Raw genomic sequence first — 16585 nt, forward strand, 5'->3', positions numbered from 1 at the left:
AACTTGAAATTTCAGTTAACAGTGGGTTCAAATTGCACCTTTAAGATGGTCCCTAAACTGCAGTACAAGGAAAATCTGGCATTGAAATTACTGTGAAGGTCACTTTTTGTAAACGGAACTGGACAACCGGTGTAGCTTCTTCGCTATCGTCAACCGATTAAAAATGTAATTTATACCATCCTGGCATGTTCTGTTGAAGAGGTATTGATGAGCAAAGTCTGAATCTTTAATATAAAGGTAACTTTACCGTAGTGATTTACTGGGCAAACCATGTCCCAGCTCCATTAGGTCTACTACCTAGAAATCTTCAATGAATGTCAGGGGCAAATGTAAATCTACCAATATACAATGAAACAAACTTACTTGTTGGTATACCTTTGAGTCAAAAAGCCTCTCCTTATGGCTGTCTGCTGAGTGTCATCCACCTAGCCATCATTGGCAGCACCTTTTTAAATCACGTAATAAAACATAATTAGGCCTATTGTGCTGAACTCCTGAGTAACCATAAAAATGAAAATAATCATGGTATTTTTGCATGGTTTATAAATTGCTTCAATGCTTCGTCCAACTTTGTGTGAATAACGACATCGGGTGGAAAAATGATGAATGACCTTGCAACACCTGTGAGGCTGCTGTCGGTCGGGCACTGCATCTGGGCAACGAATGAATCCCGCGGCGTTCGAAGCTATCAGATGTGATCTCAAGTATGACCTGTCAAAGCACAGAAATTGCTCAATTCACTACTGCTCTGATGCACCTCAGACCGCTTTGGGGTAGTATACAAATGGTAGACCACATGATAAGCTGTCAACTGCGGCTTCGGTTATGCAGGAAAGTGCCAAAAAATTTGGCCCCAGGGTTCAGTGACTCATCTGTATTTTCTTTTCAAATATCCATTTCTATTTCTTAAAATAGCTGTTAACTAACTTATGTTGTCTATGTTGGTAGTGTAGTAGTAGTAGACTACACATGACAACAGTAGCCAAAAGGGGGAGTGAGACCTTTTTAAACAGTTGGCTCATTAAAGGCATTTATTTTATTCTTCAGAAATGTATGATATGGGCCTGGCCTATAGTAATCATACAGATTGTGCTGACACTATTTCTGTATAGCCTATGGTAGGCTATTATATAAATACATATATATATATATATATATATATATATATATATATATACTACTGTTCAAAAGTTTGGGGTCACTTAGAAATGTCGTTGTTTTTGATAGAATTATAATTTTTTGGTCCATTAAAATAACATCAAATTGATCAGAAATACAGTGTAGACATGGTTAATATTGTAAATGACTATTGTAGCTGGAAATGGCTGATTTTAATGGAATATCTACAGAGGCGTACAGAGGCCCATTATCAGCAACCATCACTCCTGTGTTCCAATGGCACGTTGTGTTAGCTAATCCAAGTTTATAATTTTAAAAGGCTAATTGATCATTAGAAAACCCTTTTGAAATTATGTTAGCACAGCTGAAAACTGTTGTTCTGTTTAAAGAAGCAATAAAACTGGCCTTCTTTAGACTAGTTCAGTATCTGGAGCATCAGTATTTGTGGGTTCGATAACAGGCTCAAAATGGCTTTCTTCTGAAACTCATCAGTCTATTCTTGTTCTGAGAAATGAAGGCTATTGCATGCAAGAAATTGCCAAGAAACTGAAGATCTTGTACACCGTTGTGCACTACCCCTTCACAGAACAGCACAAACTGGCTCTAACCAGAATAGAAAGAGGAGTGGGAGGCCCTGGTGCACAACTGAGCAAGAGGACAAGTACATTAGAGTGTCTAGTTTGAGAAACAGACACCTCACAAGTCCTCAACTGGCAGCTTCATTAAATAGTGAACAGGTGACTCCGGGATGCTGGCCTTCTAGTGTCTGTGTTCTTTTGCCCATCTTAATCTTTTCTTTTTATTGGCCAGTCTGAGATATTGCTTTTTCTTTGCAACTCTGCCTAGAATTTATCTTGGTTTAGCTTCTCTAGTGTCCGTGAGTTATTTACTCATATATATATATATATATATATATATATTGAACAATTGAGACAGGCTATAAACATATTCTTTGATGAACATGATTGTGTTGTTTTTGTACCATGATTTTAGTCGTTTTGTAGGCCATATTACCTCACAAACTGTACCACCTGCACACCATCCAGTACTTCCAGGAGTCCAGACGAATGTTTATTTGTAATTTGCTTATGTATCTATCTGAGTTAAGTAATGGTCTGTGCTGTGACTAAAAATTACTCTCAGCATTGCTGCTTTAATTATCCAATTGACTTGGCATCAAGCATTAATCAACTAGATGGATGATCTCTAACAGGGACCTCTGTCTCTGAGGTCAGTTTCCTCCCTATGCCATAGTCCTGTTATCAGTCTTCTTGTTGGGAATGACGCAGGGTGATATTACTTATTCGTTAGTGCTTTATTGGTTACTGATGCTTGTAATTAATAAACGCCTCTGACGTCAATGCAGAAGAAGCAAGCTGTACACACAGAAATTAGGTTACATTATCTGATTTTATTTTCCAACCTTTCCTTAGTTTGTTACACATACAAATAAAAACAATAAACAGACGCCAAATAGTTCCCTGCCTATTACTATTTCAGAAGATTATCTGCCCACAAATTGTACATTTTGCCCACTGTAGCGGAGACAAAAGACCAGCTTCATCTTATATTTGATAAGTGACATTTAATTAGCACAATTTGTTCTATCATTCTTTTTATATAATGGTTCTGTACAGGCAGACAGTAGATCTTTTTGGCATAAAATGAGGTAAGAATTATGCAATAGAAATATAAAACAGATAAAGGGCTAAACTAATTAAAGACTTCAAGATGTCTTTTCCTCTAATAACAACCATTCCTTCCCATAACCTATCCATCCCTTAACCTGATTTTGAAAACCCACCCTGGTGAGTTGAGAATTGCCCCCCTTAGCCTTTGCCCATACGACCCCAGCCTTTATTTCCTTTTCCCAATGCGTGCCATCAGCTCTGCATTGGCAGCAGCCTTGGCTCTCATGTCGTGGTTCTTGGCAAGATCTATGAGGACACTGAGGATGCTGGTGGGAACATCCAGGGACAGGGTGAAGCGAGACCCTTGCTGGGCTCTCTTGGAGACCTGGGAGGCCGGACGTGGGGCTCTGGTCTGCCGGGGTGTTGGATGGAATTCTGGGGGGAGCAGAGGGCCCAGGATGCCACTGCGGTTTACGAGTTTGACAGCCAACAGGTCTCCTGTGTCTTCTTTTCCCAGCTTGGCACTGGCAGAGCCCGTTATCTGGCACTGGTTGCACCATGGCAGCAGCAGAGCCAGACACAGACTTAGATGCATGCCTCGCATGGTAAGCACAGTTGATCTGAGGGAGGAAAGGCGGAGAGGAAACTTTTTATAGTGAAAATCATACAATTTTGAAGCAGATTTGTTCATTTGCTCTAAATATAGCATGGTTCCCTCATGGTCCTTGTAATGATGGCATGGCACACCATTAATGTTTCCTCAACGGTATGTAATTGCCATGACTAATGGTTACCCACTGTGATATATTTACATATCAGTGGTTCTAACAGATCATTTAACTCCCGAACATTCTTGAGTTAGTACGTCAGTGTACACTACTGGTCCAAAGTCTTAGAACACTTACTCATTCAAGGGTGTTTCTTGATTTTTACTATTTTCTACATTTAAATGTTTTTATTTTACCTTTATTTAACTAATCAAATGTATTTATGTAGCCCTTCTTACATCAGCTGATATATCAAAGTGCTGTACAGAAACCCAGCCTAAAACCCCAAACAGCAAGCAATGCAGGTGTAGAAGCAAGTCAGTTAAGAACAAATTTGGTAAAATACCAAGTCCATATTATGGCAAGAATAGCTCAAATAAGGAAAGGGAAACGACAGTCCATCGTTACTTTAAGACATGAAGGTCAGTCAATACGGAAAATGTCAAGAACTTTTTAAAGTTTCTTCAAGTGCAGTTGCAAAAACCATCAAGCGCTATGATGAAAATGGCTCTCATGAAGACCACCGCAGGAATGGAAGACCCAGAGTTAGGAGCAGTTCATTAGAGTTACCAGACTCAGAAATTGCAGCCCAAATAAAAGCTTCACAGAGTTCACGTAACAGACACATCTCAACATCAACCGTTCAGAGGAGACTGCATGAATCAGGCCTTCATGGTCGAATTATTGCAAAGAAACCACTACTAAAGGACATCAATAAGAAGAAGAGGGCCAAGAAACATGAGCAATGGACATTAGACCGGTGGAAATTTGTCCTTTGGTCTGGAGTCCAAATTTGAGATTTTTGGTTCCAACCACGGTGTCTTTGTGAGACGCGGTGTGGGTGAATGGATGATCTCCGCATGTGTATTTCCCACCGTAAAGCATGGAGGAGGGGGTGTTAGGGTATGGAGGTGCTTTGCTGGTGACACTGTCTGTGATTTATTTAGAATTTAAGGCACACTTAACCAGCATGGCTACCACAGCATTCTGCAGCGATACGCCATCCCATCTGGTTTGACCTTAGTCCCACTATAATTTATTTTTCCAACAGGACAATGACCCAACACACCTCCAGGCGGTGTAAGGGCTATTTTACCAAGAAGGAGAGTGATGGAGTGCTGCGTCAGATGACCTGGCCTCCACAATCTCCGACCTCAACCAAATTGAGATGGTTTTGGATGAGTCAGACCGCAGAGTGAAGGAAAAGCAGCCAACAAGTGCTCAGCATATGTGGGAACTCCTTCAAGACTGTTGGAAAAGTATTCCAGGTGAAGCTGGTTGAGAGAATGCCAAGCGTGTGCAAAGCTGGCGTCAAGGCAAAGGATGGGTATTTGAAGAATCTCAAATATAAAATATATTTTGATTTGTTTAACACTTTTTTGGTTACTACATGATTCCATTGTGTTATTTCATAGTTTTGATGTCTTCACTATTATTCTGCAATATAGAAAATAGTAAAAACAAAGAAAACCCTTGAATGATGTTATAAGGTGTTATAAAACTTTGGACCAGTAGTGTATAAATGTTGCTTTGGTCTTCAAACTCTATTTCTGCCGTACATCTGACCATTCAACACTTGTCCAATTGAGAATGAAAGACATTATGGTTCCTTAAAGTTCCTTTTACAATCACATTTACTATGAAAGTTGTGGATCATCCTTGGAAAGTATAAAACATGTAATCATCAGTAATAACTTCTTACCCAATGTCACAACTTAGGAGTGGTAAGGTCCCCAAAAGGCACTTGTCCTGTTCCTCTTAGATGCAGGGTGGTGGCAAAGTATTTTTCTTCTGGTTCTCTCTGTATCTCTCAGTCAGTCTTTGCCCAGCAAGTAGAGAAGTGACCACTGTAATGCACGCACAGATGTTCAACTGGACTTCTCTCTCGTTACCCAAGACTCTTATCGTCCTCCCTCTCTATCGTTCGAGTGTTACTGCACCGTCACATACACCTCTCCCCTACTCTCTGTTTATCTTGTACATCTCTCCATCCCTTGCCCTCCCCTCTCATCGTGTCTCATTTCCCTTTCTGTCATTGTTTGCTATCACCCTCTTTGTCTAAAAATAACATGATGGTAAGTGCAATTTTGTCTCTGTCTAGATTGGATATTACCCCCATCTTCACTCACAAAGAGATAATAAACACACATTTTCCCATGCTTTAGACATGCTAGACTATTCACATGTATTTTGAGTTTTCTTGATCAGTATGAGAAAAACATAATGCAAAAAACATTAGGTCCACCTGTATCAAGTGACAACACTATGGTTGTGGTTGTAACATCTGGTTCAAATTGGTGTGCAGATCCCTATATCTGATTTTGAAGTTATCATGATTAACTTTTTGCCTATGTGATTATCTCATTTTCAGAGTGGAAGAAGTGAAAATGTAATGTAATTTATTTTACTTAGATCAGATTGACTTCACATGAAGGGCCATTCACCTGTCACAGCACTTTGCCTGCCACTCATGATCATAGTGTTGTTGAGTGCTGTGACCGCAAAGCCATTCTACTGACAGATTCCGTCTGTCAGTCCTGCCAACAGTAAACTGGAGGGTGTATGCAACTAGGGTTTCCCTGTAGTTGAGTTAATCAATTTATCAATGAGATCAACTGATCAATTACCAATGTCTTGGGTGTGTGTTCAGGTCGTGTTGACCCATTTATCATCCTTCTCTTGAACTGCACCAGTACCGATAACACGTGAAGAAGAAAGAGAAGAAACAAAAAGGCAGTGGCTGCGAATACAAAGTTTTCACATTGTATTGGAGCAAGAATAATTTGTTTTATGTGATGAGTTAGTCTAATCTTTGTAGTTGCTACCATAGCATAGCCATTAGCCAGAGTTGCTGAAAATGAACATTATTACTTTGACTGCCTGTCTGCCTCCTGCTTAGCCATTGTGACGACTAGAAAATTACATTAACATTAAAAACAATGAAAATAACATTAAATGGCTAATGTTTGTGTGTGATATGCTGCCTAGATAGCTGCATGTAACTCCCCACTTGAGGTTTGTATTGGGGTACGAACATGTTGATCATGTGCACAACATATAAAATTAAGGTACCTGCCAAAATAATGGAAACGCTTGAGTAAATGAGAGATAAAAAGTTTATAGAAAGCAGGTGCTTCCACACTGGTGTGGTTCCTGAGTTAATGAAGCAATTAGCATCTCCTCATGCTTAGGGTCATGTATAAAAATGCTGGGCAGGCCATTATTTTGGCTCCACAGCTAAGCCTCCATAGGATGACAATGCCCCCATCCACAGGGCACAAGTGGTCACTGAATGGTTTGATGAGCATTAAAACGATGTAAAACATATACTATGGCCATCTCAGTCACCAGATCTCAACCCAATTGAAGACTTATGGGAGATTCTGGAGTGGCGCCTGAGACAGTATCTTCCACGACGGCACCACCATCGACAAAACACTAAATTATGGAATTTCTCGTGGAAGAATGGTGTCACATCCCTTCAACAGAGTTCCAGATGTGTAGAATCTTTGCCAAGGTGCATTGAAGCTATTCGGACTGCATTGAAGCTATTCGCCCTATTAAGACACTTTATGTTGGTGTTTCCTTTATTTTGGCAGTTACCTGTAACTGCATGTAGCCTTTCTCCTGAAAAAAGAACATGAAATTGCGCTTATGCTTAATAGCCTACTGAGGCATAGAATGCAATAGTTCGAACCTATCGTCCATGTCCTTTGTGCACAACATGAAGTTTGTAGGCTACACCAGACAAAGACATTCATCGCCGAAGCAGCAGAAGCACCTGCATGCGCACATGAGCAGAAATCTATCTTTAGCCACGGCAAGTCAGTTTCCAGAAAGTCCGGAACCGCAGCCACTCCAAACAAAAAAATAGGGATAGAGAGAAGAGCCGCTGGAGAGAAAGTCCTCAGGAAGAGGGAAAAGGGAAATTAGCTGTCCACCTCGGAAGGAAGAGAGGAAGACAAGCCTCTCTCGTTTCCTTTGTGACCTCTAGCCCATCAAGACATTATCCTCATCTGACTAATGATAACCATGGTCTTACTTACACAGCCTGAGCCAAGGGACTGGACCCTGAGGGCCACAGAGACAAGGCCCCGCCTCAGTCAGTGACCCCTGTATGGGGGTCATGTACGCATCATACACCGTAGTCAGATAAGTGGAGGCGATACATAAGCTAGCCCCTAGTCTCTGTACCTACAGAAAGGGACAGCCTGAAATAGAGACGACTGGAACCTAATTCCAACACCCAGAAAGAATATCTTGAGTTCCACCAGCAGACCTAGTCATAGATCAGCGGTTCCCAACCTAAATGTAGTCAATTTTATCAGTGACTACAACAGATTAAAGGTGTTTTATTAATATTATTATTATAAACTATAGTATTTATTTGAAATGTGAAAAGTAAGGTAAAATTGCTTACACCATTAATACTAATACTCCCAACTGTTATTGTTTGAAGAAAACAATTCTACGAAATAAAACATTTCTAAAATAAATGATGGAGCGTCTGTAGAACTCCGGTTGACCACAGGTTGAAAACCACGGTCGTAGATAAGAGCATACATTATGTCGCCCTCATAAGGATGTGAGATGATGTCACAATGTCCATATCATTCAGGAGCAGATTTGTGTGTCCTTACACAGCTCGGGGTTTGACAATGATTCTTTAAATGGGCTTTATTCATGGATATGCCAAACAAGATAACCCCAATGAGCTGTTTGCCTGCATTTTGTCCACAATTCATCAGTAATGAATTAATTTCTCTGACTAACCATCCAGACATGAGCTAAACTGTGTACTGTTCCTGGAGATGACTGATTTGAAGAACATGCTCACAGATTACATGTTGATATTTTTTTATTTTGTGCAAGGAATGGTTAGGTTGCGTTAAGGGTTCATTAAGGGTTCCTCTCTCTCCAGATGAAATCTCGCGTCTTGTGACGGCCGGCCGCCCAACAACCTGCCCACTTGACCCTATCCCCTCCTCTCTTCTCCAGACCATTTCCGGAGACCTTCTCCCCTTCCTCACCTCGCTCATCAACTCATCCTTGACCGCTGGCTACGTCCCTTCCGTCTTCAAGAGAGCGAGTGTTGCACCCCTTCTGAAAAAACCTACACTCGATCCCTCCGATGTCAACAACTACAGACCAGTATCCCTTCTTTCTTTTCTCTCCAAAACTCTTGAACGTGCCGTCCTTGGCCAGCTCTCCTGCTATCTCTCTCAGAATGACCTTCTTGATCCTAATCAGTCAGGTTTCAAGACTGGGCATTCAACTGAGACTGCTCTTCTCTGTGTCACGGAGGCTCTCCGCACTGCTAAAGCTAACTCTCTCTCCTCTGCTCTCATCCTTCTAGACCTATCTGCTGCTCTACAACATTCGCAGAGTACGACCCTGCCTCACACAGGAAGCGGCGCAGGTCCTAATCCAGGCACTTGTCATCTCCCGTCTGGATTACTGCAACTCGCTGTTGGCTGGGCTCCCTGCCTGTGCCATTAAACCCCTACAACTCATCCAGAACGCCGCAGCCCGTCTGGTGTTCAACCTTCCCAAGTTCTCTCACGTCACCCCGCTCCTCCGCTCTCTCCACTGGCTTCCAGTTGAAGCTCGCATCCGCTACAAGACCATGGTGATTGCCTACGGAGCTGTGAAGGGAACGGCACCTCCATACCTTCAGGCTCTGATCAGGCCCTACACCCAAACAAGGGCACTGCGTTCATCCACCACTGGCCTGCTGGCCCCCCCTACCTCTGAGGAAGCACAGTTCCCGCTCAGCCCAGTCAAAACTGTTCGCTGCTCTGGCACCCCAATGGTGGACCAAGCTCCCTCACGACGCCAGGACAGCGGAGTCAATCACCACCTTCCGGAGACACCTGAAACCCCACCTCTTTAAGGAATACCTAGGATAGGATAAAGTAATCCTTCTAACCCCCCCCCCCTTAAAAGATTTAGATGCACTATTGTAAAGTGGTTGTTCCACTGGATATCATAAGGTGAATGCACCATTTTGTAAGTCGCTCTGGATAAGAGCGTCTGCTAAATGACTTAAATGTAAATGTAAATGTAATTAAGTCACAGTCTGTTAAAGGTCCCTAAAGCACACACATCCCTGGGTCGCTCCCCTTTTCAGTTTGCTGCAGCTAGCGACTGGAATGAGACTCAATCATGGACACTGTTACTAACAGTTGTGGCTGCTTTGTGTGATGTATTGTTGTCTCTACCTTCTTGCTCTTTGTGCTGTTGTCTGTGCCCAATAATGTTTGTACCATGTTTTGTGCTGCTACCATGTTGTTGTTATGTGTTGCTGCCTTGCTTTGTTGTCATCTTAGGTCTCTCTTTATGTTGTGTTGTGTTGTCTCTCTTGTTGTGATGTGTGTTTTGTTCTATATTTATATTGTATTTATTTTTCCTTTTTTTCACCCCTTTTTTCTCTCCAATTTTGTGGTATCCAATTGGTAGTAGTTACAGTCTTGTCTCATCGCTGCAACTCCTGTACGGACTCGGGAGAAGCGAAAGTCGAGAGCCATGTGTCCTCCAAAACACAACCCAACCAAGCCGCACTGCTTCTTGACGCAATGCCCATCCAACCCGGAAGCCAGCCGCACCAATGTGTCGGAGGAAACACCGTACACCTGGCGATGGTGTCAACGTGCAATGCGCCCGGCCCGCCACAGGAGTCGCTAGTGTGCGATGAGACAAGGATATCCCTGCCGGCCAAACCCTCCCTAACCCGGACGACGCTGGGCCAATTGTGCGCCGCCCCATGGGCCTCCCGGTCGCGGCCGGCTGCGACAGAGCCTGGACTCGAACCCAGAATCTCTAGTGGCACAGACCACTGCGCCACTCAGGAGGCCCCCTATTTTTCATTTTTAATCCCAGGTCCCTGTCCCCGCAGGAGGCCTTTTGCCTTTTGGTAGGCCGTCATTGTAAATAAGAATTTGTTCTTAACTGACTTGACTAGTTAAATAAAAGTTAAATTAAATGAAATTAAAATACAAAGGGTTCAGGTTTGGTTCAACCGTACAGCCAGTCATGTCTGGACAGTGAGAACAGGAGATTTGTTGACCTTACCTAGTGGTATGTACAGTAAAAGGAAAAAGGGGATAAGGGAGATACAGTTAGAGAGGGGGGAGTTGAAGCACACATATAGGGAGAGGAGATGAGGTTAAGAAAGCGTGTTTGTGCATCTGTATTTCAGTTTCCTCTTCTTGTTTTGCCAGTAGCAATTGGGTAAAAAAAGAATTTATACTGCATCAGGGGAGACATATCAAGGGATGTCGGCATAGTCAACTCTGGTCCTCTGTAAAGAAGTGTTGTACAACAGAAACATCTCCGGTCCTGACATGTCTCCATCCATCTGATCCTGCCCAATCTGATGGTATTTGGGTGTTATCTATACAGTGCATTTGGAAAATATTCAGACCCCTTAGCTTTTTCCACATGTTGTTACGTTACAGACTTATTCTAAAATTGATTAAATAGTATTTTTCCTCATCAATCTACACACAATACCCCATAATGACATTTATAGAAATAATTTTATTGAATCCATTTTAGAATAAGCCTGTAACGTAACAAAATGTTGAAAAAGTGAAGGGATAATTTCTGAATCATTTCCAAATGCACTGTATATCAGTGGAGGTCAGTGCTGTTTAAGATGAGAGAGGAGGATATTTTTTGTTTATGAACATGGCCTTATTTCTATTATTTAACTTTAATATAGTATACTGGATGACTGTCATTCATATTCCATTCACCCAGCTCAATTTAACATCAATAGACTTAGGCCATTACATGACATTAAAAATGTTTCTATACCCATCATGAGGTTGCTACAGTACAACCTAGCCTACAAATTAAAGTTTACAATGTAGGTGCACAGGTTGAGAGAAATGTGAGTAATCAAGGTGACAGACAGTGACACATTCAATACCGCCTTGAACACTCTTGCCTGCATGTTGCTGATTTAGGGTGTAATCATTCGTCCAACAGTTGGAAACAAGAGTTTCTATTGGACAAATTCAGATATGTTTACCCAGGTTTTGTTCCGTTTGCTTCTGTTTTAAAAAAGTTTTTCAACAGAATCGGCAAAATTAATAGACCCCTAATTACCGCAAACACAGTTCACTTTCATAGCAGCCACATCAATGGCGACCCGTCATTCAGGGCACCTGTTTTGAGCCCCACAAAAAAAATCAAAAATAATAATAATAATATATATATAGAGAGAGAGATTTTTTTTGGGGGGGGGCTTGCCAATTGGCTTGTTAATTTTGTAATTAATATGTGTCACATATCAGTTTGCAAACAATGTAAAAAAAAAATCTATATTATTAATAATGCTGCATACAAACAGGCAGCTCCAAAATGCAGGTGTTTCAGCCGAGCTCAGTGCTTTCTGTGGTGGTGTGGCAGGCCGGCAGAAAATAGGAGCATTGCACCGTGATTGGCTCAGCATTTCACAGTGATTGGCTCAACATTGCACCATGATTGGCTCAGTGCTCTGTCACTCATGGGGACACTACGTCACCCGCAGATAAAAGGACGTCAAAACACGTTATATCTACAGTAGCTTTGATTGGACTGATCATGTCAGATCTTACTTTCAAAATCTTAGCTAGCAGTCATCATCATAAATCAAGTAGACAATCTATTGGCAAGCTTTAACTTCCTGACTGATGTCTTGAGATGTTGCTTCAATATATCCACATAATTTTCCTCCCTCATGATGCCATCTATTTTGTGAAGTGCACCATATCCTCCTGCAGCAAAGCACCCAAACAACATGACGCTGCCACCCCCCTGTTCTGGGATTGATTTGCACTTTTCGCACCAAAGTACGATAATCTCTAAGAGACATAACCTGTCTCCTTCCTGAGCGGTATGACGGCTGCGTGGTCCCATGGTGTTTATACTTGAGTACTATTGTTTGTACAGATGAACGTGGTACCTTCAGGCGTTTGGAAATTGCTCCCAAGGATGAACCAGACTTGTGGAGGTCTACAAAAAATGTCTGAGGTCTTGGCTGATTTCTTTTGATTTTCCCATGATGTCAAGCTAAGAGGCATTGAGTTTGAAGGTAGGCCTTGAAATACATCCACAGGCACACCTCCAATTGACTCAAATGATGTCAATTAGTCAATCAGAAGCTTCTAAAGCCATGACATTTTCCAAGCTGTTTAAAGGCACAGTGAACTTAGTGTATGTAATCTTCTGACCCACTGGAATAGTGATACAGTGAATTATAAGTGACATAATATGTCTGTAAACAATTGTTGGAAAGAATACTTGTGTCATGCACAAAGTAGAAGTGCTAACCGAGTTGCCAAAACTATAGTTTGTTAACAAGACATTTGTGGAGAGGTTGAAAAACGAGTTTTAATGACTCCAACCTAAGTATTTGTAAACTTCCGACAAGTTTGGACACACCTACTCATTCAAGGGTTTTTCTTTATTTGTACTAATGGTCATGTCCTGACCAGTAAGGGGGTTATTTGTTATTGTAGTTTGGTCAGGGCGTGGCAGGGGGTGTTTGTTTTATGTGTTTCGGGATTTTGGGTTATCTATTTCTATGTTTTCCTTTCTAGTTCTTCTAGTTCTATGTTTAGTTTCTTGGGTTGACCTTCAATTGGAGGCAGCTGTTCCTCGTTGCCTCTAATTGAAGGTCCTATTTAGTAGGGGTATTTTTCCATGGGTTTTGTGGGTAGTTGTCTCCATGTATTGTCAGTGAACCTTACAGGACTGTTTTTCGTCCTTTGTTTAGTATAAGTGTTTTTGTTTTGGGTTTTTTCAATAAAAGAAGACGAGCATACATATTCCTGCTGCGTTTTGGTCCACCTTCAACAACGCTTATGACAGAACTACCCACCAAAAAAGGACCAAGCAGCTGAGCAAGGAGCAACAGGAGAGCTATCTCGAGTCCTGGACATGGGAGAAGATACTAGCTGGAGAAGGACCATGGAGGAAGGCTGGAGAGGACCGGGAACGTTATGCCGGAACACGGCTGGCAAGGAAGCCTGAGAGGCATCCCCAAATAATTTTTTGGGGTGGGGGCACACGGGGAGATTGGCTAAGTCAGGCAATAGACCTGAGCCAACTCCCCGTGCTTATTATGGGGAGCAACTGATCAAGATATCTTCACTATTATTCTACAATGTAGAAAATAGTAAAAATATAGAAAAACCCTTGAATGAGTAGGTGTGTCCAAACTTTTAACTGGCACTGTCTATATATGTATCATTTTTATTATCTATCTCTCACTTCTCAATTTTTTTGCCTCTAGACCAACTGTGAGTGCTGTTATTGTGAAGTGGAAACGTCTAGGTGCAACAACTGCTCAGTAGCGAAGTTGTAGGCCACACAAGTTCAATGAACGGGACCACCGAGTGCTGAAGCGCATACCACGTAAAAACGTCTGTCCCTGGTTGCAACACTCACTACCGAGTTCCAAACTGCCTCTGGAAGCAACATCAGCACAAGAACTCTTTGTCGGGAGCTTCATGAAATAGGTTTTCATGGCCGAGCAGCCGTACAGAAGCCTAAGATCACCATGCACAATGCCAGGCGTTGGCTGAGTGGTGTAAAGCTCACCTCCATTGGACTCTGGAGCAGTAAAAACATGTTCTCTGGAGTGATGAATCATGCTTCACCATCTTGCAGTCTGACGGACGAATCTGGGCTTAGCGGATGCCAGGAGAATGCTACTTGTCCTAATTCATAGTGCTAACTGTAAAGTTTGGTGGAGGAGGAGTAATGGTCTGGGGCTGTTTTTCATGGTTCGGGCTAGGCTCCTTAGTTCCAGTGAAGGGAAACCTTAATGCTACAGCATACAATGACATTGTAGACGATTCTGTGCTAACACCTTTGGGATGAATGGGAACGTCAACTGCGAGCCAGGCCTAATCACCCAACATCAGTGCACGATCTCACTAATGTTCTTGTGGCTGAATGGAAGCAAGTCCCTGCAGCAATGTTCCAACATCTAGTGGAAAGCCTTCCCAGAAGAGTGGAGGCTGTTATAGCAGCAGAGAGGGACCAACTCCATATGCCTATGATTTTGGAATGAGATGTTCAACGAGCAGGTGCCCACATACAAAATTGTACAAAATGCATAATATAATAAAAACTGAAATCACATTTACATAAGTATTCAGACCCTTTCCTCAGTACTTTGTTGAAGCACCTTTGGCAGCGATTACAGCCTCGAGTCTTCTTGGGTATTACACTACAAGCTTGGCACACCTGTATTTGGGGAGTTTCTCCCATTCTTTTCTGCAGATCCTCTCAAGCTCTGGCAGTTTGGATGGGGAGCGTCGCTGCACAGCTATTTTCAGGTCTCTCCAGAGATGTTAGATCGGGTTCCAGTCCAGGCTCTGACTGGGGCACTCGGATATTCAGAGACTCGTCCCAAAGCCACTCCTGCGGTGCCAGGTGTCCTCCAGATGTGACGCTTGGCATTCAGGCCAAAGAGTTCAATCTTGGTTTCATCAGACCAGAGGAGCTTGTTTCTCATGGTCTGAGAGCCCTTTGGGTGCCTTTTGGCAATCTCCAAACGGACTGTCTTGTGCCTTTTACTGAGGAGTGGCTTCCGTCTGGCCACTCTACCATAAAGGCCTGATTGGTGGAGCGCTGCAGAGGTGGTTGTCTTTGTGGTAGATTCTCCCATCTGTGCAGAGGAACTCTGGAGCTCTGTCAGAGTGACCATCAGGTTCTTGGTCAATTTAATACATTTTAGAATAAGGCTGTAACGTAACAAAATGTGAAAAAGGCAAAGGGTCTGAATACTTTCCAAAGGCACTGTATGGAGGTAGTTTTGTACCTACCACAAAAAAAGAGGTTAAATGTGTGTAAATATATAAACTCAGCAACAACAAAAAACGTCCCTTTTTCAGGACCCGGTCTTTCAAAGATAATTTGTAAAAATCCAAATAACTTCACAGATCTTCATTGTAAAGGGTTTAAACACTGTTCCCCATGCTTGTTCAATGAACCATAAACAATTAATGAACATGCACCTGTGGAACGGTCGTTAACAAACTAACAGCTTACAGACGGTAGGCAATTAAGGTCACAGTTAAGAAAACTTAGGACAGTAAAGAGGCCTTTCTACTGACTCTGAAAAACACCAAAAGAAAGATGCCCAGGGTCCCTGCTCATCTGCGTGAACGTGCCTTAGGCATGCTGCAAGGAGGCATGAGGACTGCAGATGTGGCCAGAGCAATAAATTGCAATGTCCGTACTGTGAGACTCCTATGACAGCGCTACAGGGAGGCAGGACGGACAGCTGATCGTCCTCGCCATGGCAGATCACCTGTAACACCTGCACAGGATCAGTACAGCCAAACATCACACCTGCGGCACAGGTACAGGATGGCAACTACAACTGCCCGAGTTACACCAGGAACGCACAATCCCACCATCAGTGCTCAGACTGCCCGTAATAGGCTGAGAGAGGCTGGACTGAGGGCTTGTAAGCCTGTTGTAAGGCAGTTCCTCACCAGACATCACCCGCAACAACTTCGCCTACGGGCACAAACCCACTGTCGCTGGACAAGACAGGACTGGCAAAAAGTGCTCTTCACTGACGAGTCGCGGTTTTGTCTCACCAGGGGTGATGGTCGGATTTGCGTTTATCGCCGAAGGAATGAGCGTTACGCCGAGGTCTGTACTCTGGAGCGGGATCGATTTGGAGGTGGAGGGTCCGTCATGGTCTGGGGCGGTGTCACAGCATCATCGGACTGAGCTTATTGTCATTGCAGGCAATCTCAATACTGTGCGTTACAGGGAAGACATCCTCCTCCCTCATGTGGTACCTTTCCTGCAGGCTCATCCTGACATGACCCTCCAGCATGACAATGCCACCAGCCATACTGCTCGTTCTGTGTGTGATTTCCTGCAAGACAGGAATGTCAGTGTTCTGCCATGGCCAGGGAAGAGCCCGGATCTCAATCCCATGGAGCACGTCTGGGACCTGTTGGATCGGAGGGTGAGGGCTAGGGCCATTCCCCCCAGAAATGTCTGGGAACTTGCAGGTGCCTTGGTGGAAGAGTGGGGTAACATCTTGCAGCA

General features: G+C 43.0%; 1 protein-coding gene across 1 annotated transcript; it reads right to left on the reverse strand.

The window, feature by feature from the left end:
- Positions 1-2146: 2146 nt before the first annotated feature.
- Positions 2147-3365, reverse strand: LOC106565948 (urocortin-3-like). The gene has a single exon (XM_014133639.2). The coding sequence runs from the start codon at positions 3352-3354 to the stop codon at positions 2977-2979; it is 378 nt and encodes a 125-aa protein (XP_013989114.1). The 5' UTR covers positions 3355-3365; the 3' UTR covers positions 2147-2976.
- Between the last annotated feature and the right edge of the window lie 13220 nt (positions 3366-16585).

The sequence above is a fragment of the Salmo salar genome, chromosome ssa12, assembly GCF_905237065.1.
Source record: "Salmo salar chromosome ssa12, Ssal_v3.1, whole genome shotgun sequence".
NCBI lineage: Eukaryota > Metazoa > Chordata > Actinopteri > Salmoniformes > Salmonidae > Salmo > Salmo salar.